This window comes from Pteronotus mesoamericanus, unplaced genomic scaffold, assembly GCF_021234165.1.
Source record: "Pteronotus mesoamericanus isolate MK-2021 breed Mesoamerican mustached bat unplaced genomic scaffold, CSHL_Meso_final scaffold_232, whole genome shotgun sequence".
Lineage (NCBI taxonomy): Eukaryota > Metazoa > Chordata > Mammalia > Chiroptera > Mormoopidae > Pteronotus > Pteronotus mesoamericanus.
Genome location: NW_026555311.1, coordinates 11,831,388 through 11,853,483, shown reverse-complemented (window position 1 = coordinate 11,853,483; position 22,096 = coordinate 11,831,388). Strand labels below are relative to the sequence as shown.

The following is a 22,096-nucleotide window of genomic DNA, read 5'->3' as shown; positions in this document are numbered from 1 at the left end:
ATGATATTAATTCTTCCAATCCATGAGCATGGTATATGGTTCCATTTATTTGTGTCTTCCTTAATTTCTTTCTTCAATGTCATATAGTTTTCTGCGTACAGGTATTTTACCTGTGTGGTTAAATTTATTCTTAGGTACTTTATTTTTCTTCTTGCTATATCGAATGGTATTTTTTTTTTCTGATTTCTTCTTCTTCTCTTTCATTGCTGGTGTACGAAATGCCTTTGATTTCTGAATATCGACTTTGCATCTTGATGTTTGCCAAATTCACTTATTAGGTTGAGGAGTTTTTTGATAGAGTCTACAGGGTTTTCTATGTACACTATCATGTCATCTGCAAACAATGTTAGCTTTACTTCCTCCTTTCCTATTTGGATGCCTTTTATTTCTTTTTCTTGTCTGACCGCTGTGGCTAGGACTTCCAATACGATGTTGAAAAGAAGCGGTGAGAGCAGACATCCTTGTCGTGTTCCCAATCTTAGTGGGAAAGCTTTCAGTTTTTGCCCATTGAATATGATGTTGGCTGTAGGTTTTTCATATGTGGCCTTTATTATGTTGAGGAATGCCCCATTTATTCCCATTTTGCTGACTGTTTTGATCATAAATGGGTGCTGTACCTTATCGAATGCTTTTTCTGCATCTATCAAGATGATCGTGTGGTTTTTGTCTTTTCTTTCTTTTATTGTGATGTATTACGTTTATTTACTTGCGTATATTGAACCACCCTGCATCCCTGGGATGAATCCCACTTGATCATGGTGGATAATTTTTCAAATGTATTGCTGGATATGGTTTGCCAATATTTTGTTGAGGATTTTAACATCTATGTTCATCAACGCAATTGGCCTGTAGTTTTCTTTCTTGGTAGTGTCTTTATCTGGTTTTGGGATCAGGGTGATGCTGGCCTCATAAAAAGAGTCTGGGAGTCTTCCCTCCTCTTGGATTTTTTGGAGTAGTCTGAGAAGGACAGGGGTTAGCTCTTCCTTAAATGTTTTGTAAAATTCTCCCGTGAAACCATCCGGCCCTGGGCTTTTGTGTGCCGGGAGTTTCTTGATTACTGCTTCCTTTTCCCCAGCTATTATCGGTCTGTTCAAGCTTTCTGTTTCTTCCTCCTTCAGTGTTGGAAGATTATACTTTTCTAGAAATTTGTCCATTTCATCAAATTTCTTGGCATACAATTGTTCATAGTAGTTTCTGACAATCCTTTGTATTTCTGTGGTATCAATTGTTATTTCTCCTCTTTCGTTTCTGACATTATTTATTTGGGTCCTCTCCCTTTGTTTCTTGATGCGTCCGCTTAAAGGCTTGTCGATTTTATGTATCTTTTCAAAGAACCAGCTTCTGGCTTGGTCGATCCTTTGAATTGTTCTTTTTATCTCTATGTCATTCAGTTCTGCTCTAATATTAAATATTTCCTTCCTTCTACTTGCTCTGGGATTTATTTGTTGTTTCTCCAGTTCTTGAAGTTGTAGTGTTAGGTCTTTTATTTGAAATGTTTCTATCTTTTTTAGGTAGGGCTGTATTGCTATGAACTTCCCTCTCAGGACTGCCTTTGCTGTGTCCCCTAGGTTTTGGACTGTTGTCTGTTCATTTTATTTGTTTCCAGAAATTTTTTGATTTCTTCTCTTATCTCCTTATTGACCCATTCATTGTTCAATAGTCTACTGTTCAGTCTCCATGAGTTTGCAAGTTTTTGAAGTTTCTCTTTGAGGTTGATTTGGAGTTTCAAGGCCTTGTGGTCTGAGAAAAAGTTTGGTATTATTTCAGTTCTCCTGAATTTGCTGAGGTTTGCTTTGTGTCCTATCATGTGTTCTATCTTTGAAAAACTGCCATGAGCATTTGAAAAGAATGTGTATTTTTCTTCTTTGGGATGTAAGGTTCTATATATGTCAGTTAAGTCTATTTGATTCACTGTGTCATTCAGCTGCATGATATGTTTATTAATGCTTTGTTTGGAAGATCTGTCCATTTTTGACAGTGGGGTGTTGAAATCCCCTGCTATCAGTGTGTTGCTGTCTATATCTTTTTTGAAGTAGTCCAACAATTTCCTTATATACTTGGGGGCTCCTATGTTGGGAGCATATACGTTTACAATGTTGATGTCTTCTTGACAGATTCTTCCTTTACGTATTATCACATGCCCCTCTGGGTCTCTTTTTATGGCCTTTGTTTTGAAATCTACTTTGTCTGATACAAGTATGGCAATGCCAGCCTTTTTCTCTTGCCCATTTGCTTGGAATATTTTTTTCCGTCCCTTTACTTTCAATCTGTGTAGGTCTTTGGCTCTGAGGTGGGTCTCTTGTAGGCAGCATATGTGTGGGTCATGTTTTCTTATCCATTCAGCTACCCTGTGTGTCTTGATTGGGGCATTTAGTCCATTTACATTGAGAGTTATTACTGATAGAAATTTATTCATTTTTTCTCTTTGTACCTGTGTTTTTCTCTTTCTCACTCTTTTATTTCATCTTCTTAAAGCAGTCCCTTTAGCATATCTTGGAGTGCTGGTTTGGTAGAGATGTATTCTTTTAGCCTTCTTTTGTCTGGGAAACTCCTTAATTTCCCCTTCTATTTTAATTGAGAGCCTTGCTGGGTAGAGCAACCTTGGCTGTAGGCCCTTGCTTTTCATGACTTGGAATATTTGTTGCCTTTCCCTTCTGGCTTATAGTGTTTCTGTTGAGAAGTCAGCTCCTAGCCATATCAGGGCCCCCTTGTATCTTACTTTCTCTTTCTCCCTTGCTGCCTTGAGGATTCTCTCTTTGTCTTTGATAGTTGCCATTTTAATGATGATGTGTTTTGGAGTGGACCTCCTTGAGTCCCTCTTGAGTGGGGTTCTCTGTGCCTCCTGGATCCATCAGAGCCTTTCTCTCCTCAAATTAGGAAAATTTTCCATCATTACTTTTTCGAGGATGTTCTCTATCCCTTGCTCCTCTTCTTCTCCTTCTTGTATCCTTATTATATGGATATTATTACGTTTCTGGTTGTCCTGCATTTCCCTAAATGCCTCTTCATTCTTTTTGAGTCTTTTTTCCATTTCTTGTTCTTTCTGGGAGCTTTTTTCTACCTTATCCTCCATCTCACTGATTCAATCCTTGGCTTCATCTAGCCTGCTTTTGATTCTTTCTACTGTGTTCTTCAATTCAGAAATGGCATTCTTCATATCCTCTTGTGTCTTCTTGATAGTTTCTATGTCCTTTTCCTAGCTGATACAGTTTGCTGTAAGATCCTGATAGTTTCTCTGCAGTTTCTCATAGTTCTCTTTGAGCTTGCTGAGCTCATTGAGCTTCCTTAGAACCATTGATTTGAATTCAATTTCTGATAGTTCCCTTGCCTCTCTTTCATTTAGCTCTCTCTGTGGGGAGTCCCCTTTTCCACTCATTTGGGGGGAACTTCTTTTTCTTCCCATTTTTGTGAGAGTCTGTTAAGTAATTTATTTATTTATTTATTTATTTATTTATTTATTTTTGCTTCTCCTTTAATTGGGCCATCTAGATTTCCTCATTTTGTGGATTAGACTTCTATGGTAGTAGGTGGGTCTTTTTATTTATTTATTATTATTTTTTCCTTTTCTTTCTGGGCCTGACTCTGATGATGTCAGTTGTTGACTCTGTATGGCCTTGGGTCGTTTGTTTGAGCCTTCCAGGTATCTACTGTCTGTGTCTGACTCCTGCTTTGGGCAGCTGTGTGACCCCTTCGGCCAGGGATCCCCTATTTCTGTGGATTGCTCTGCACTCTCCTCCCGGCTCCTTGATTGCGCTCCTCTGCCCGGCAGGTTCCCCGGCCAGCCTGGGCTCACACATGCTTGCCCAAGCCCAGGGGGCTTCTTCGCGACCTCGCGTACTTGTCTGGCCTCCTAGGCCCGCGGGCACCCCGGCACTGGTCAGTTTAAGGTTTTCTATTGTGTGCTTTCCCCGCTTTTGGCTCTTTGGATGTGTTGCCTGCCCTCGCTAAATGGAGACTATGGAAATGGGAGGAAGTCAGCTCCAGGACTCTCTGGTTAATTCTGTCTCCAGTCTCTCCTCCAGGGACTCTGGGCAGCTCTGTGACCCCTTCGGCCTGGGGATCCACTAGTTCTGCGGCCTGCTCTGCACTGGGGGCTGCGCCGGTCAATTTACACCTGCCCTCGCCAGTCTGCGCACTCCCTCGCAGGCCCCATCGGTGCCAACCTGTGGGAGGCCTTGCCAGCCCGGGCGAGCCCTCGCCAGCCTGTGCGGGTCCACACACACACTCGCCAACCCTCGCTGGCCACTCGGCACAAGTGTGCGCGCCTGCACTGGGTGGTTTTGGGGTGTCTATTGTGTGCTTTTCCGCTTTTGACTCTTTGGGGGTGTGGCCTCTTCCCGCACAATGGAGACTACGGAAAGGAGAAGGAGTCGGGACTCCCTGGTTCCTCCTCCCCTTCTTTCCCCAATGCCTCCGTTTCTAGTCTCTCCTCAGGGATCTCTGGGCAGTTCTGTGACCCCTTCAGCCAAGGATCCACCACCTGTGCAGACTGCATTTCAATCGTGGACAGTCTGGTTCGTGGGCGCCCCGCTTCTGCCTCCTTGGGGGCGTGCCTTTCCAGCCCAGAATGGAGACCACTGAACGGGGAGGGAATCGGGACTCCCTGGTTCCTCCTCCTGTTCTTTCCCCAATGCCTCTGTGTCCAGTCTTTCCTCAGGGCTCTCCCAGCCAGTCTTCACTTAGCCCCCCAGCTCACAGGTGTACAAGCTGCGTGCGGAGCGCACAAAAGACAGGTTAATTGATTCCCTTATGCCTGAGCGAGATGGTAGCTGCAGAGTGGGAGGTGCGTTATCACCGGAGCTCCACTGGCTGCCGTCTCAGTTCTCTTCACAAAGTTTTCCTCACCAGTCTTTTCCCAGGCACCAGCCCACCCTGCTGCCGCCTCTACCCAGAGATCAAGGAGGGTGGCTGCCACTGCAATTTTTGCATTGGCCCTTTAAATGTCTCTTTGCATCCCCAGCCACCTGTCTCTGGCAGAGAGTGCCCCTAAGCTTTTCGGGGTTGCGTTTTGTCTGTATTTTCTTGGTTTTTGCTGCTGTAGTTTAGGGGTCCCTGTTTATGATTCAAACCCCGTTCTTCTCGGGGGGAGCTAACTGGCTGTTTCAATGTCCCTCTGGTGCTAGTGCCCATGGGCACCGAGCCCACCCTCTTGAGCCTCCACCGCAGTTCTCACCCGTTGGGATGTGTGAGTTGAATCCACTGTCTCTCCGCGGCTCCAAGTATCACCTCTCCCACTATAGTTTCATTGTTTTCCAGGTGATTACTCCATTATTTAGTCACAATTCCAGTTTGGTCTTGGGAGGAGGAGGTCAGCGTGGCTCCCATTCACTCCTCCACCATCTTTCCTCCCAAAATAAAACATTCTTGGGAGATAATTCAGTGAGCAACAAGAATGGTCACACACACACACACACACACACACACACAAATGGCCATTTCTGTGTAAATTAGTAATCCTAACTAGGTCATCAATTTAATGTCAAAAGGAATATTACCTTATTTTATTGTAGAACTAATGCCTTAGACATTTCCACTGGAGTTGTGGGGCATATGTTGTTTTTAATAGCTCTGGAAATTTTGTGTCTTTGTTTCTATCATATTAATTCTGTGTTAATTGACTGTCACATACATGGATTTAACTGTGGCTGAGGAAACAGTATAGTGTAGTGATTGGGAGTCTCTGAAGTCTGCCTAGCTAGTTCCTCTTTGACTTCAGCAATGGCTAGCTAACTCTATGGTCTTGGGAGAGTTACTTAGTTTACTACTCAGTCTTATTTTCCTCATTTAAAACAGCAACCCACCCCTTCTCCTTGAACTACCCATCAGTCTTCCTAGCATAGTTTGTTTCCAGTACTTCCCAGCATCTGTTCCAGTCTGCACTGGACTTGCGTATTGTTTGCTTGCACCCCATTAGATTACACATCCTGTGAAGAAAGGCTTACCTCAGCGTCTTGTATAGCACTTGGTTCACAGCACTTCATAAGTATTTGTTCAAGAATAAAAAATGAATCTATCAAGTGAAGATGATGTTATCATCTACCTCATGAAGTTGTATTGTCTGTTAACATATGCAAAGCACTAAGATCATTACTAAGCACATAGTAAATGCTCAGTAGTTGTTAGCTATTATTAACATTCCTGAGGAAGTTTGTTTATAAAATCATGAACATTCATTTTAGAACAAATCTCTGTTTAAATTTATTTTCCTTTTAGGCAATCAATTGATTATAGCTCTTCTTTCATTTACTAAGCTAGAAGACATCATCACTAAAAACTGGTAACCTACAGCCGACCCTGCTACTTTGCAAAGGGAAAGGCCAGGAGTTGGAATCACTGGCTAAGATACTGTAGTCACTCACTGGGGATAGAACAGAAGAAACTCAAGCCCAGTGGCAAGAACATGGGATTTGAAGTGAAATTAATATTTGTAGTTGATATTTGTATGTAAATTTCATTTAAGATTTTATCTAAATTAAATATTCATTAATTCGACTAAAAAAGTCAATTCTATTATTACTTAAACATAGATAATACAAATGTGCAGCTTGTTTTGCTTGCTCTTTCCAAAGGCAGGGGCATCTCTAACATTTAAACACTGTGAAAGTCTGTGCTTTCCTCTCTTTTTATAGTCTCTCCCTCTGGGAGCCTGTTCTTGTTCTTCTAGTGTCTTCCCTCCGTTCCCTCTTAGCCAGTGAGTCTTTCTCCAAGTCTAGGTACTCCACAGCCTGGTGCACTTCTCTGCTGAGCCCCTGAGGAGGTCCGATTAGACACACATGCCTTTGTCTTACTTCCCTGTACTAAGGCCTCTGTATTCTCCTGAAGCCTGTCACACTAGGATCTGTACCTATGTGTATATACCTGCACTGAGGCAATACCAAAACAGAAACATTAAAATGGTCATAAATACAGATGGTTCCCTGAATCTCAAAAGGAAGAGAATTACAGATAGATCCTTTGCAAACAGAGGTTGGAACTTTACCCCTCTTAAGCTGATTTCCCTAGTCTCATCTCCTTCAAATATTTCTAAATAAAATGTATTAATTCCTTCATTTTACAAATAATTATTGAACACTAATCATGTGTTCAAAAATAAACAAGATAGCCCATTCCTCAATCTCATGAAGATTGAAGAAAATTGTGATGGGGTCATGGTTCCAAAGACTTGAATGTTCTCTTTCTTCTTCACCACTTTACATTTAAGGCCTGCTTCTGAGAAGGCCAGCCTGAACACCTAATCATCATAATGGTCTTTATCTTCACAAATAACATATGGTGTTGGTGTTTTTAATTAGGATATGGGAGATACACACACCATGCATGCACACACACAGAGGGTATGCATATAAAAGGCAATATCAAATTAATTAAACTAGTTAAAGTTTATTAGAAGAAAAATAAGCTCAAATCATTTTCTAAACAATATTGAAATTTTACTTTCTCCCTAAGAACCAGAAGATCCTCATCATTTATTTTGCAAAATTTAAGATTTTGCTCTTGATTTTACTACAGATGGCTCTGTTATTTTATTCCTGGGTTAATTGTAGTTTTTTAAACCCTATTTGATGCAAAATACTGTGTTGTCTTCACATTATTTTAACTTATTAGAAGAGAAATAAAATATCTTATTTAGCTGGACAATATATGGGGGAGGAACAGTTTCTGACTCAGAATTTGAAAACTATCTATAAATAGTTTTAAATGGTTGACAGAAATTCAGTATTCCAGCATTGAATAGGGATTATAGTTTTAAGTGTGTGTTCAAAACAAAGTACAGTGTATGTGAAAATTTTGATTGCAAAGAGCCATTGGAGTATAAAGTATTATAGTATCTAATAGTGTAAATACATTTAAGATTATCTCATTTTAATTTTTTAACAAAATGCACTTGCATTCTTCGAACAAAAACCAGGAGGATGGATGGATATATATATAAAATCAGAGGAGAAGAAAAAGAACTAATTGCCTGACCTCAAAAGCTTGCATTCTAAGTGGAGAGATGAGAAACAGGAGAGGGATAGAATACATTTTGCCATGTATAGTGTGCTAACGTGCTCCCATGTTTTTGGCCCAAACTTTCAAGAAACAAAATCCTTTGTTTCAGGTTTTTAATTCAAGTATTTATTTATTTATATTTAGACACTTATTTTCAGTATTACAAAAGAATTATAGCATTTATTTTTGAACATATTATGGTACAAGAAATTTTATTTAACAAATAATTACAAATGTAAGAACAAATACAATGTACAAGATACTTTATGTACCGGTAACAAATTTATGATATTTATGCATCATAGAAGGCCAAGAACTCTTCATCACTGTCAATATCAGAAATATCATCTTCAATTTCTACATACCTGTGTCTTCTGAAGAGTGACTTTCCTCATCCCTGTAAATCATCATCCTTAGTTCTATCCATAACATTGCTAATGCCTCATTTTTTAAACAAGTTCACCACTGCTTCCTTCTTGATGTCATTCCATGATCTTAGGATCCAATCACAAACCTGGGCGATGGATGCTTTCCTGATCCTGCCTATAGGTGTTATATCGTTACCAATTGACTGTGCCCACAACACACACTCTTTCTTCATTAGGGCCTGAAAAGGCTTGTTTACTGACACATCAAGAGGTTTGCAGTTGGCTGGTTGCCTACCAGGTTTCACAGTTAGTTGGGTTTTCAAGTCTGCTGTGATTGCTTTTGCACTTTTTATAACATGGACTTTGAAGTAATCAAAAACAAGTAAAGCTGGTTTTTTTAACTAATCCTCCAGGCTTGTATGACCAAACTTTGTTGAACCAGATTTTCATGTCTTCTTCATTCATCCATCCTTTTTCATGCACATGGACAATAACTCCACTTGGAATCTTTTCTTTCAGAAACGTTTTTCTTTTAAAGATGACTGTAGGTGGGAGTTTTGTCCCATCTGTACAACAGGCGAAAACAACGGTGAAAAGTGTTTTCTAACAACCATGAGTTTTAACAGCCACTGTCTTTGCTCCTTTGATGTCCACAGTTCTCTTGGCTGGCACGTCAAATATGTGTGGGATCTCATCTATATTGGTGATTTGGGAGCTTAAAGTTGTAAGTCTTTCAAAAATTGATATTGTAAGAATGATATTCCAAAACTTGACTCTCATAGGCTGCTGGAAGTTTGGGGGCAAGTTTAATTCGTGTCCTCATGCTCAAAACTTCTCTCTTCATAAAGTTAAATCACCATTTAGGTGTCCCTGAAAAATTGTCAATTTTCTTCTCTTGTATAATCCTCTTACCTTCTTGTGTCATCTTGGTTGAAAGATAGAGCCCAGTGTGACGCTGCTCCGGGATCCAGGTCTTCACCTCCTGCTCCACCTCCAGCCACTTTGGAGGTTCCCCTCGCATTGCCTCCTTCTGTCTTGGAAGTTTTTCCTCCTGTTGCCTCCCCAATCTGATGACACTTTCTGTGGGGGGAAGTCCAAAGGGTCTCTTGGCAGCTCTGTTGCAGTGCTTTCTAGCATATTTAATAACTTTTAGCTTGAAGCTTGCAGTGTATGAAAACCATTTTGACATATTCCAAGGGATTTTCAATAATTTCTCCAGCCTAAAGTGTATGAAGAGAAATGTCATGCTGTTCACCGTAAGGTAATAAAGTTGGCATCATCTATCTTATCAAGTGGGTAAAAATCATCATCATTTATCTTACTCTGGTCGATAACAAGTTGCTCTTCATTTCATTTCATTGAATCATAGGAAGAAACTGCTATTGTTGCAAGTTTGCACTAAGCGCAACAAAACCGATTATCATATTCTGGGGTACTATTTTGCATACAGATATTGTTATTGCATTCTAGAGTTACACTTTTAACACATAAGCATAAATAAAAGAATAAAATACATTTATATAGATCCAGAATTAGTACTATCCATGTATAATATCACCCGTATTTTTCCCTAGTATTTGGGCAAAAAAGTGTACAGTATACATGGCAAAATAAGGTAACTTTAGTTTATGATTTATGCTATGATAATGTTATGGAAACACATCACATCAAAGTGTTTATAAATTGCTCCTCAAACTTTAATGTGCCTCAATCATCTTTTATAATGCTCATTCTGATTCAGTAGCCTGGAATGGGGGCTGGGGATTTGCATTTCTGATAACCTGCTGGTCTGGTCTGAAGACCACACTCTGAGTTGCAAGGTTTGCTCCTATTTCTCTGTAGCAAGTTTGACTAAGAGGTCAGAAGCAAGAGTGATTAGTGGGTAATGGAAGAGGAGAAAGAGAGGAAAATGGAATGAAAATGCAGGCAAAATAAAACATACAGGCCACCAAAGACAGCATCTCTTTACGTATATACTTTGTGTTGGAATCACCCTGCATGTTATGAACTAAAATTAGAAAACTAAAGTACCAAGAATAAAATATGAATATACATTCAAGCTAACATATGAGAAAACTTTAGTTGGTAGAATTTGTGCATTTAGAGTGCCAGGGAGAAAATGAACATTTAAAGCAAAGTAGATGTATGTTCTTCCTTTTGGAAACTAACATTATTTTTGGCTGTATTAAGAATATTCATTTTTATATATATCTGGTGGGTAAGAAGTTTTATTATTATTATTAATCATTATCATTAATAATATCCTTGACTGAAATATTTCTTATACTGTGTGCATTGTAATGCACCACAAACAACAAATGATTGTTTGAAATGCTGAGGACTAGACCGATGTGTTTGAAACAGTTATGTCTCTTTGTAAAGCACGCTTGTGTCCTTTCTTTTGTAGAAATATCCATCTACTTACCTGACTGGTGGGGAGTATTATAGTCTTTAATGTGACAAAAACAATGATGTTTAGTGCTGAAATTCTATGGGAATGTTGTAGTCCTTTCTAAACTGTAGTTCAATATACAAACTGAAAACTACTGATTTCGAATCTTCATTTTGATATCAGAAATCAGAAAAAAGGGAAGGAAAGTAATATTGAGCACCTATTCTAGACCTATTATAGATATTATTAAATGTTATCAAAACAATTAAATAAGGAGGTCACTATCAGTCACATTGCATGAGATAACGCTATATCACTTCACAGGTAGTGTTAGTACCTTATAATAACAAAATAATCCTAATCCCTTCATCCTTATCTCTATTATTACTACTTTCATTTATATATAAACATACATAAGCATATATATTATATATACACATCAGCATATATAATTGAATGTATTGTTACTATTAAACAAAATGTTATCTGTTAGATCAATTATAATATGAAAAATAAATGTTTTAATTTTACATTTAGTTATTTCTTCTTGACACTCTTCCCTTCTTTATATAAATCTGAGTTCCTGACCTATATTATTTTCCTCCTCACTGGAAAAATTCAAGTTTTCTTGCAGGCCAGTCTATAGACAACAATTATCTCAACATTTGTTTTCATGAGAAGTCTTTATTTCTCCTTTACCTTTGAAGGATAATTTTACAAAGTACAGAATTCTGGGTTGGGTTCATTTCTCTCACACTTTAAATATTTTAATTCAGTGTCTTCTTGCTTGCGTGGTTTCTGAGAATTCAGTCTATAAATAAGATTTTCTTTTTCTCTAGCTTTCTTTTTTTTCAGAATTTTTTCTTTATCTTTGATTTCCTGCCATTTCAAGATGTTATTCCTTTCTATACATTTTTAGGATTTATCCTACTTGGTATTATCTGAGTTTCTTGGATCTATGATTTGGTATCAAACATTAATTTGGGAATATTTCCAGTTATTATTGTTTGAAATAGTTCTTCTGTTCCTTTGTCTTCTTCTACTCCTTCTAGTATTACCATTACACATGTTATATCATTTATAGGCTTCTCAAAGTCCTTGGATATTCTATAATTTTTAAGTCTTTGGCTTTTTTTTTTCAGTTCTCTAAAATTCTATTGAGATATTCCCTAACTCAGAGATTCTTTCCTCAGTTGTGCTCAATCTACTAATAAATCCATCAGAGACATTTTTAAATTTCTGTTAGTGTTTTTGATCTCTAGAATTTTTAAAATTTTTCTTAGGATTTCCTTTTCTCTTCTTACATAGCCAATCTTTCATGTTGTCTACTTTATCCATTAGAGCCCTTAACATATTAATGATAGTTGTTTAAAATTCCTGATCTGATAATTCCAACATCCCTGTCTTGTCTGGCTCTAATACTTATTCTCTCTTCAAATATTTTTTTGCATTTTATTATGCCTTATAATTTTTTTCTCAGTTCCCACATATGATGTACTGGGGGTAAAAGGAACTGCTGTAAATTGGTCCTTAGTAATATGGTAGTAAGGTGTAGAGGTAGAGGAAGCTTTCCTTAGTCTTATAATCAGGTCTCAGTTGTTTACTGAGCCCATGCCTCTGGACTGTGAACCTCACAAGGATTTCTCAGTCTTGTTTTGTTTTTCTGCACTGGTGGTACTGAATGGCTACAGTGGGATTCAGGTAGTTGTTTCTCTCTCCTAGGTTAGTTAGACTCCCATATTACCACAGTAATGTAGGCTGGGGTTAGCCAATTCCCCTTCAGAGCAGGTGGTGCTAAGAAGTATCTGGGGTATTACAAAATGGTTACCCTTCTCTTTTTCCTGTCAGAAGCAGGAGAGAAGTTTCTTCCAATGTTCACTGTGGGCATCTGGTTAAGTTCCTAGGGAAGACAAATCTCAGAATAATGTGTCCCCCTTCTTTTCTTCCCTGCTTTGAATAGATTCCCCTGGAGTTTTTAAGCTCAGATTTGTCCAGATTGAGCATCCAGCAATTTGTCAATTGCAGTTCAGTTTTCCCTTCCCTGGTACTGGTTCCTGGGTGGTTCTACTCCTGAGTCTCTGGTCTGGTCAGCTCAGCCCACTCTGTTTGCCTGCCTGTCTCTCCAACCTTGTGGTCAGCAGGTGTGTCATGTCTGCCCCTTTCTTAAGTATCCAGAAAAAAGTCGTTGATTTTTTTAGTCTGTTCAGCTTTCTGTTTGTTAGGATGGGTTCTTTACATGGAATATCTGAAAACAGAGATCCTATTTTTGTTTTTTAACTAAAATGGGAACCTATTAAATTGAAAATTCTGCAACTTGAATTTTTTCGATTATATTATAAACCTATTTCTTGTTAAATATTCTTTGATGGAATTTTTATTAGTGGCATTACATATTTTTATCTGGTCTCTCATTACTCAGACTGTTTCTAATTTTCTGTGTAATAAACTGTGCTCCTGTGAACACTCACAGAGATAAATCATCCTGTACATCCATGATTATGTCCTTAGGGTAAAATAAAACAGCTCGTCTTAATCTAACAGCACAGAGAAATAATCAGAAAACATCCTACATAGTTCCATGGTGGGATAATTTACAGCTCTTTCTTTTAAGGTATATTAAATACAATCCATTTCTTTGTTCTTTCATCAATTCACAAAATGATTGTGCAAGTTCTATAACCTTTCATTGTTTTGGGGCGTGAGTGAGAGAGAGAGGAAAAGAGAGACACAAGAGACAGAGAGAAGGAGACATTTTATAGAAGTGTTTTAAATTGGTAGAGAAATAGAGGCTGTTTTTAAATTTCATGTCAAGCAAGACTATTACTAAGAGAAATCTGCAATTCCCAGGTGCTTTTGTGCCTTTATTCTGCAGCTTTCATAAGGTAGGGGGAAAAAAACTCTCCTTCTTAGATGTGCCACAGGGACAGCTTCTCTCCAGAGGGCATCTCTTCTGTTACTCTGCTTTCCTGATAGAATTACCTATATGAAACTGGTGGCTTCACTTTTCTTGGGTACGATCAGACCAAATTCTAGCTATTTTCATGTATATTGTCTTTGGCTCTTCTTCCTTTTTGTCCTGCCAATGTCCCTTAGCCAAAGATCACTAGGAACACACCTGTACTTTAACTACTTGTTTTTTGTTTTTGTTTGTTTGTTTGCCATTTGTAATTAATAGATAGCACCATGGAGAACCATAGAGTGTCTCAGTAACAGGGTATTAAAAAAGACTTACTGCAGGATTTAGGCTTGTGTTAAGAGATTTGTAGGAGGATTCAAGGAAGCATGGCTGTCATTTGGTTATGTCAAAAAGCAGGTGTGATTTCATGATTTGGTACAGTCATGATTCCTATCAAGAAGCAAGTGACCCACTATCGCAGCATGCTTGGGACTGAGGGGATTTCCTGGGACACAGCATTTTCAGTGTCCAAGCCAGGAAAATTTCAGGCAAACTGGGAGGAGTTTGTTACCCTGTCCAGAAGGCAAGAGAAGTGAAAAGACACTGAGGCTGGAACTGATGAAGAAGCAATATCACTCACAGGAGCCAGAACTTGTAGTAACTGGTCATGTTTGTGGTTTGGTCAATATCCACGTTGTTGCCTAGATTCAGACATGATTGCACAGTGGTCTTATCTCTAACGTGGTCCATCATTGTGACAGAGTGGCTTTGTCTGATGTTGATATTGCTCTTAGCAACATCAAGTCTTTTGCGCAGTGTCTGGCCAGTTTCTAGCTATCAAGGTCTTCCTTCTTTCTTCCAAGTCCCTTTTTTGGAAATTTGAGGCATACTTTTGGGTTTGGCCTGAGATATTGCAGATGTGATCTAGTTGTTACAGCCTCGGTTTCAGCCACACTGGGTCTATCCCCTAACGATGCTTTGGGCTTTGAAACATTGAGTAATAAAAATAGTATTATCTATCTTAAACACACTTTTTCCCTTCAATATAGAAAGGTGTTTCAATGATTAAAACAAAATGATAAATTACTAAATGTTACAATTTTAAAAAATCAGATACGGTTTTTCCTTCTCTGAGATTCAAAATTCACATTAGCATGTTTCAGTATTGTAATAAAACTGCCATAAAGGTAACTTATTTGATATAGAACACTTTTTCCCCCACAGAACACATTAACATTTTGATGAATACTAATAGTTCCCTATTAAACTAATGTTTCTACTAGTTTATTTAGTGAATGTCTCCTAGTTAAGCATTTTGTTTTTAAAAACTGGAAATATATGTGAAAATAATTGTTCTGATTTAAATTGTTCCACCTTAAAATAAAATAAATTTTAATTACAGTCATTGAAAATGACTGTAATTAAGTTATATATTTTCAGAATTGCTGTTTCAATAGTAAGAAAATACTAAATGACAGTTTGATATTTGTGGGGCAAACCTTTAACTAGTACATGAACATATTAGGTAATTACTCTAGTTTAGTCACAAGGTTACACCACCAGTTAAATTGTGGAGCATTATTTTAGTTATTAACTTTGGTTCTTAAATTCAGTTTGGTTGTTCTGAATACTAATTAAATTGATTGTTCAGCACATAGCCTTTATAACAATGGAGGAAATAAAATGGCCTTAGCTGTATGATAACCTACATTCATGCACTTTTCTCTAGGTTCTAACGACTACCTTGAGGTCAACATTGCAACAGATGTAAAAGTGAAACATTCTGGGAAAGTAGGTGAGAGGAATGTAATTGAAGAATTATCAGAAGTTTCAAAAAGCAGTCCACCACTGGCTATGGTGCTTCCCACTGAAATTCCCTGTGAGGTCAGTAAAGATGCCTTATTATTTATGTGGCCCTATTGCTTTTATGGGTATTGCACAAATTCCAAAATAACTGGTGTTTTTGTCTACTTTGTTCATGGTTGTGTCCTCAGAACCCAAAACAAGCCTTGTGATTAGTAGGCTTTTGATTCATATTTGTTGAATAATTGACTATTGGAGAATATCTGAAAGCTTAATATTATCAGCTGCGGCAAACAGATTTACAGTTGCTACATATATCAAGCTACTTAAAAAAGAGTATTGGGATTCTATTAACCAGATCAAAGATTTTATTTCATAAAAGGAAACGTATTCTTTAATAGAATTTGAAAATACTTATTTTTCAGGATGATCAATATTTCAATTATATAAACATGTATCTAAGGCTTATGTTATCAAGGGAAATAAATCAAAGAGCTAGAAGAGCTGCCCTTTTGGTAATAGAAGTATAATGGAAGGGCAAGGCAGATTTCTGAAGGTGAATATATTAATACATGTTGCTGACATTTTCCCTCTTGTCTTCTTTGGAATGAAAAACTGGAATAAGCCAAAAACTGAAATAAGCCTCTGGGCAGAACTTGAGTTGAATCCCAGGCTATGTAATCTTTAGACAATGAAAGAATGCTGGCTCACAGTGTCTGTGTCTTTGAGTGGGAGGAGCCAAAGACACCGGAGAGCCTTGGGAGTTGCCAGCAAGGGCCCTTCAAGTACAAGCCAGCGGATTTCTGTGACTGGATGACAGGGACTGCATTGTCTGCTTGCTGGGCAATGCGTTCTGGGAGAGACCCCCCTGGATGTGCTGGGACCAGCAGTCCAGGGGGCAGCTACACATTCTGTGTAGTTGGGCAACAGTTAATTCCCTCACCCCAGACTGCATCCCTATGCAGAAAACCACAGTTTTAAACTATTATTCTTATTATTCTGTCAGTTGCAGAGGAACAAAAACTTATCTGACGGTACCTTAGAGACCCCAGGAACTGAACTGTACAGGTTCAAGGAAACTGGCACAGATAGGCCAAGAAAAACTACAACCCACTTAAAATACTCAAAAACTCAACGGAGAATACTCAGGCTAAACAATCAGAACCGCTGGCTACTACTGAGTCAGAAATAAGGGAAGAGAGAGAAATAAGTAGAAAAGACTGTATGTAATAAAAGACAAATGAGAACTGTTCTCAAGTAGATAAAATCAAAGAAGAAAAAACAGGAAGAAAGAGAAAGAAAGGAAAGAAAGAAAGAAAGAAAGAAAGAAAGAAAGAAAGAAAGAAAGAAAGAAAGAAAGGAAGGAAGGAAGGAAGAAAGAAAGGAAGGAAGAAAGGAAGGAAGGAAGGAAAACCCTATGGAACTAAAAATAGCTCACTAAGAATTATGAAATAAGTCTAAATAGCTGTTTTTAGAAACACCTGTAACAGTAAAATTTGAATAATATAAAACCTTTCCAAAATTAAATTTGCAGAGAAATTAAAATCCAAAAATTAAACCCCACTGGCCTTCAGGCAGAGATGGCTGGTTAGGATCAGGGTTTTTCCAAGGGCAGAATCGTGGGCTGTTTTTAATTTAGATAGAAAGGATTCTTCCAAAGCCTCTAAAGTTAAATTATTTCATTTTCAGCTTTCTCTTGCATACCCAACTTATCAAGCAACCCTGAGTTGAAAGGTCATAAAGAAATAATGTAGCACCAGCTTTGTACCCTAAAAATTCAAAATAAGCTAATCTGTGGACCAAAATAGTTATCCCAGTCAAAATCTTGTATTCTCAGAACCTCGATTATAGCACAGTTTGAATCCATATGACAATTGCCAAGGACCGCAAGAGAGATCACTTGTATCAAAATAAATGAAACTCATGTTTCAGATCTTCCAGGTAACATTCTGTCTGTACCTGTTGTCTGAAAGCACAACCTTTGAACTTACTCATTTCTCCAAAGTCTTAAAATTAATGGGTGAATAGAGACCCCTTAAGAATATTGCTTTCTCTCCCAGAAGGTTATGTTTGATTCCCTGCCATCTAACAAGATCTAGAAATTTACCATACTATTATTGCCAATCACCAGGACTTACTTGAGATAGAACTCTTCCACACCCAGCATCTTCAAAATCTACTAATTTCTCTGTGTACTTTTGTGTTTCCAGCACGCCAGCATTGACTTGAGTATGAGTTCTACGTAGTGGCATATCTTTTATCATTCTGATGAAGAGGGAGTTAATTGGAATCTGTCCTGCTGCTGCCTCTTGCTGGGGACCTGCCTGCTAGGGAAGTGCTCTCCCTCTTCCTTTGTCTATTCTGGAGAATCAGCTTCAGTGGGTTGTTTCACTGAGGCAGCTGGTGATGCTGCTGCTGCTGCTTTTGCGCGTAGGATCCCGGAACTATTGTTCCCTCAGCCTCACCATCTTTACCAGCCTTGCTCCTTTCAGTGGATTGTTTTCTTGCCTGGGCCTTGAAAATTTTGTGCCACTTTAAAAACAGCATAAAATATTTTTCCTTCAACTTTTTTTTATGCATTGGTGAAGATGTTCCTCTCATGCTCTATTTATTTAAATTATTCCCTGTCTCTTTGAGAAATACCTAAGTTAATTTTGGCCTCTTCCTTTACTTTTTTCAGGATTAGCATTCTTCTTCTATTTTGTATTTTTAAATTTTTTTTAATAGGCCAAGGCAATTATTTTTCTAATATTTTTTTTTATTTTGTCTTGTGGGGTAATTGATTATGGGAGATACAAAGTCAGTGAGTTCTGGGTGCCCAATGCATCCATTATTTAAATGAATCTTATCTAATCTTATACCTATAACCAAAAATCTACCTGGGAGTCATTCTCCCACTGGAGCAGCATCTAAACCAGAACTGGACCTAGTCTATTATTTGCTAGTTTCTCTTCCCTATGTTCTGTGTTACTTTAAAGTCTTAATCTCATTAATTTTTCTGGCAAATTCCCTCAGAACAATGATTTTCATCTGGGAGTGATCTTCATCTGGGAGAGCAGCCCCTCCCCACAGAGGATGTTTGACAAAGTGTGCAGTGAGTTTTGGTTGTCATAACTGGGGGGCTACTATGGGCATCTAGTGGGTAGAAGTCAGATATGTTGCTAAATAATTTATAATGCACAGGGCAGTCCCCACAACAGTGACTTCTCTGGTCCCAAAATGTCAATAATGCCAAGGTTAAATCCTGTCTCAGAAGATAAGAAATACAGTCCTGGCTTACGGTAGTAAACCACCTCCAGATCACTTAATAATGGCATCAGTAATTCCGTGCTTCCCTTCAAAGACTTCTCTTCCATTGTGTTCTCTGTTGTTGTTGTTCTCTAATCACTTGTTAGAGCTGTGTAATCTGTAAGCAGTTATGCTATTCACTCTTTCTGAGGGGAGAGTGTGGGATGGGGTACCAAATTACTTTGTATGAAGGAATTGTACAACTGAAAGAACATAAGTACACGATTTGGTACAACTTATACAAAAGATAAAGGAAACCCCAACATGCATGTATTGTAGTGACCAGTGAAGTCACCTGTGGCAATAGAAAGCCAGCCTGAGGCTTACCTGTCATCTCTGTCTCCCAGGGGATGCTTGTCAAAGGGTTACTTTGCCCCTCGAGACTCAGGACGCCCACCTTGTGTGTGCGTTGGTGGGAGAGTAGAGCACAGCTGCCTTCCAGTCACTGTTTTTATGGATTATACCTGAAGCTTTAAGAAGGAGCCTCTAAAACTCTTCTGCAGTGGGTCTGCTCAGAAGTACTGTAGTTTGCTCTCTGTGGTCTCCTGCCTCTCCTGTTATTTCTGTGAGCCCCGATCCCAGGTCCAGTCATGGCTTCTATATTTCTTTTGCAGTAGCACCATCCTAAAGAGCAGTTGAAAGTGAGCTTATTTTCTTTGTTTTATCTTTGTAGGTAGGCCTTCAATTTATTACTTTCCTTTTTTATTGATAGAATTTGTTCACTGCAATCTTAGCTCTCTCCCTCTCAAATCTCTTACTTCCTTTAGTATAATTAACCAATATTCTTTCAGTGTTATGCTGTTCTCCCAGTGCTGCTGTTCTGATGATAGGACTTGAAGCATATTTTTAAAACTAGTTCAGTCATTTGATTTCTTGAGCAAATTTAGTTCTTAAAGGTATGATATAACTGCTAAAGGCCTTTTAAGCATCATCATCGGCATTTAGATATATATTAATTTCATTTAATTGTCTTTCTGTCTGAATCCTAGAACATGGCATATTCACTAATAAAGACCTTTATTTCATTTGACCTGTTCATTGACATACCGCTGTGTCTGCTCCATAATATGTCTCCAAACCTATAGTACAGACCACAGATTATGTAATTTACAAATCTAGAGAAACCCTGAGCCTATTTAAATGGATATGACTCATAAGGGCCTGTGGAAAAGCCCCAAACATCTCAGAGGTTACCTCCTTCCTATTTATCCGTTGGCCATAAATCCAGAGTAAAACAATACACAGAAGCTAACTGCACTGCCCACTTATTTCTGATACCAAATTACACACTGGTTCATGGTAATCATCCTTAACCTAAAGTCTGATCCTGTGATTAAATTAAAAACATACAGTAAAAGTAGCAAAAAATTATTATGTGTATCAATGCCAAAAATATCTATCTTGTAAAGTGCTGCCCCTTTGGTGTTAAAGTTTTATAATGACCAATAGATGTATATTACCTTTAACCAAGTGGTTCTCAAACTAAGATGCATATAGGGACTACAAGTGGAAGTTTAAAAAAGTAATACCTGAATTTTATACCCAGTAACTCAAATATAAATGGTCTGGATTATGGACCGGACATTGGGAGTTTCGGAATCTTCCCAGGTGCTTCTGAAGGAAAGAATTAGCATCCCAGTTTGGAACTATCACCATAACCTAATCTTTGCTCTGCTGTCAAGGGTCAGATGCACGACAGCTACAGCAACATGCACATTCCTGATGTAATAAGGCCCATGCATCTGTGCTCAGTAAGCCAGTGTCTATTAAAGTAGTCATGAAATTAAAAAAAGAGTCATTGGCCTGTGTACAGAAGTCATAGCAGGCTTTCAGGATGACCACTAGGATCAAAATTCTTTGTTGCCTGTACTTGATAAAGGCATCCATCCTTGACAGAACCAGAAACTTCACTATCTATCGTACAACATTCACAAATCAATAAATGTGATTCACCGTATAAACAAAATGAAGGATTAGAACCACATGATCATGCCAATAGATGCAGGAAAAGCATTTGCTAAAATCCAGCACCCATGTGCATTAAGAACTCTTAGCAAAGTGGGAATAGAGGGAATATACCTACACATAATAAAGGCCAATGTGACAAACCCACTGCCAGCATCATACTTAATGGGCAAAAAAATCAAGCATTTCCCTTAAGATTAGGAGTAAGACAGGGATGTCCCCTTTTACCTCTCTCATTCCACATAGTATCATAGCAATCAGACAAGAAGAAATAAAAGGCCTCCAAATTGGAAAGGGAGTGATATAACTGTCTATATTCACAGATGACATGACTCTGTACATAGAGAACCACAAATATTCCACCAAGAAACTACTAGAACTGATACATGAATTCATCAAGGTAGCAGGGTAAAAAATAAATATCCAGAAATCAGTTGTATTTTTATGTGTCAATAATGAACTAACAGAAAGGGAAATTAAAAAATAACCCCATTTACAATTGCTTCAAAAAGAGTAAAATACCTAGGAATCTAACCAAGGATATAAAAATCTCTACTTGGAAAATCATAAGACACTGAAGAAATAAATAGAAAAAGATACAAATAAGTGAAAGCATATACCGTGTTCATGGATAGGAAGAATTGGCATTATTAAAATGCCCATACTACACAAAGTAATCCATAGATTTAACACAATTCCTATCAAAATTCCAATGACATATTCACAGAACTAGAACAAATATTTCAAAAATGTATGTGGAACCACAAAAGGCTCTGCATAGAAACAGCATTCCTGAGAAAGAAGAACAAAGTTGGAGGAATCACACTACCTAATATGAAACTATAATATAAGGCCATAGTAATCAAAACAGCCTGCTACTGGCATAAAAAAAAGACACATAGATCAATGGAACTGAATAGAGAACACAGAAATAAACCCATGCCCTTATAGTCAATTAATATTTGACAGAGGAAGCAAGCATGTACAATGGGCTAAATATAGTTTATTTAATAAATAGTGTTGGGAGCATTTAGACCTGAAATCATAAAAATGCTAGAAGAAAACATAACAGCAAAATCTCAGACATTGCTCATAGTAATATTTCTTTGGATATATCTTCCCACCCAAGAGAAAGAAAAAAAATGGGACTACAACAAACTAAAAAATTTTTACACAGCAAAGGAAACCATCAACAAAATAAAATGACAACCCACAGAATGGAAGAATATATTCACTGATACATCTGATAAGGAGTTAATATCCAAAATTTATATAGAACTTACAAAAGTCAATACCAAAAAAACAAACAACCCAATTAAAAAATGAGCAAAGGAACTGAATAAACACTTCTCCCAAAAGGACATACAGATGGCCAATAGACATATATGAAAA

General features: G+C 37.9%; 1 protein-coding gene across 1 annotated transcript in view; it reads left to right on the top strand.

Moving 5' to 3' along the window:
- BANK1 (B cell scaffold protein with ankyrin repeats 1) overlaps positions 1-22,096 on the top strand; it is a 300,120-nt gene that overhangs the window by 50,506 nt on the left and 227,518 nt on the right. Inside the window, exon 3 of the mRNA XM_054591683.1 lies at positions 15,378-15,532. Coding sequence (XP_054447658.1) covers positions 15,378-15,532 — 155 coding nt within the window. The remainder of the gene's footprint in view (positions 1-15,377; positions 15,533-22,096) is intronic.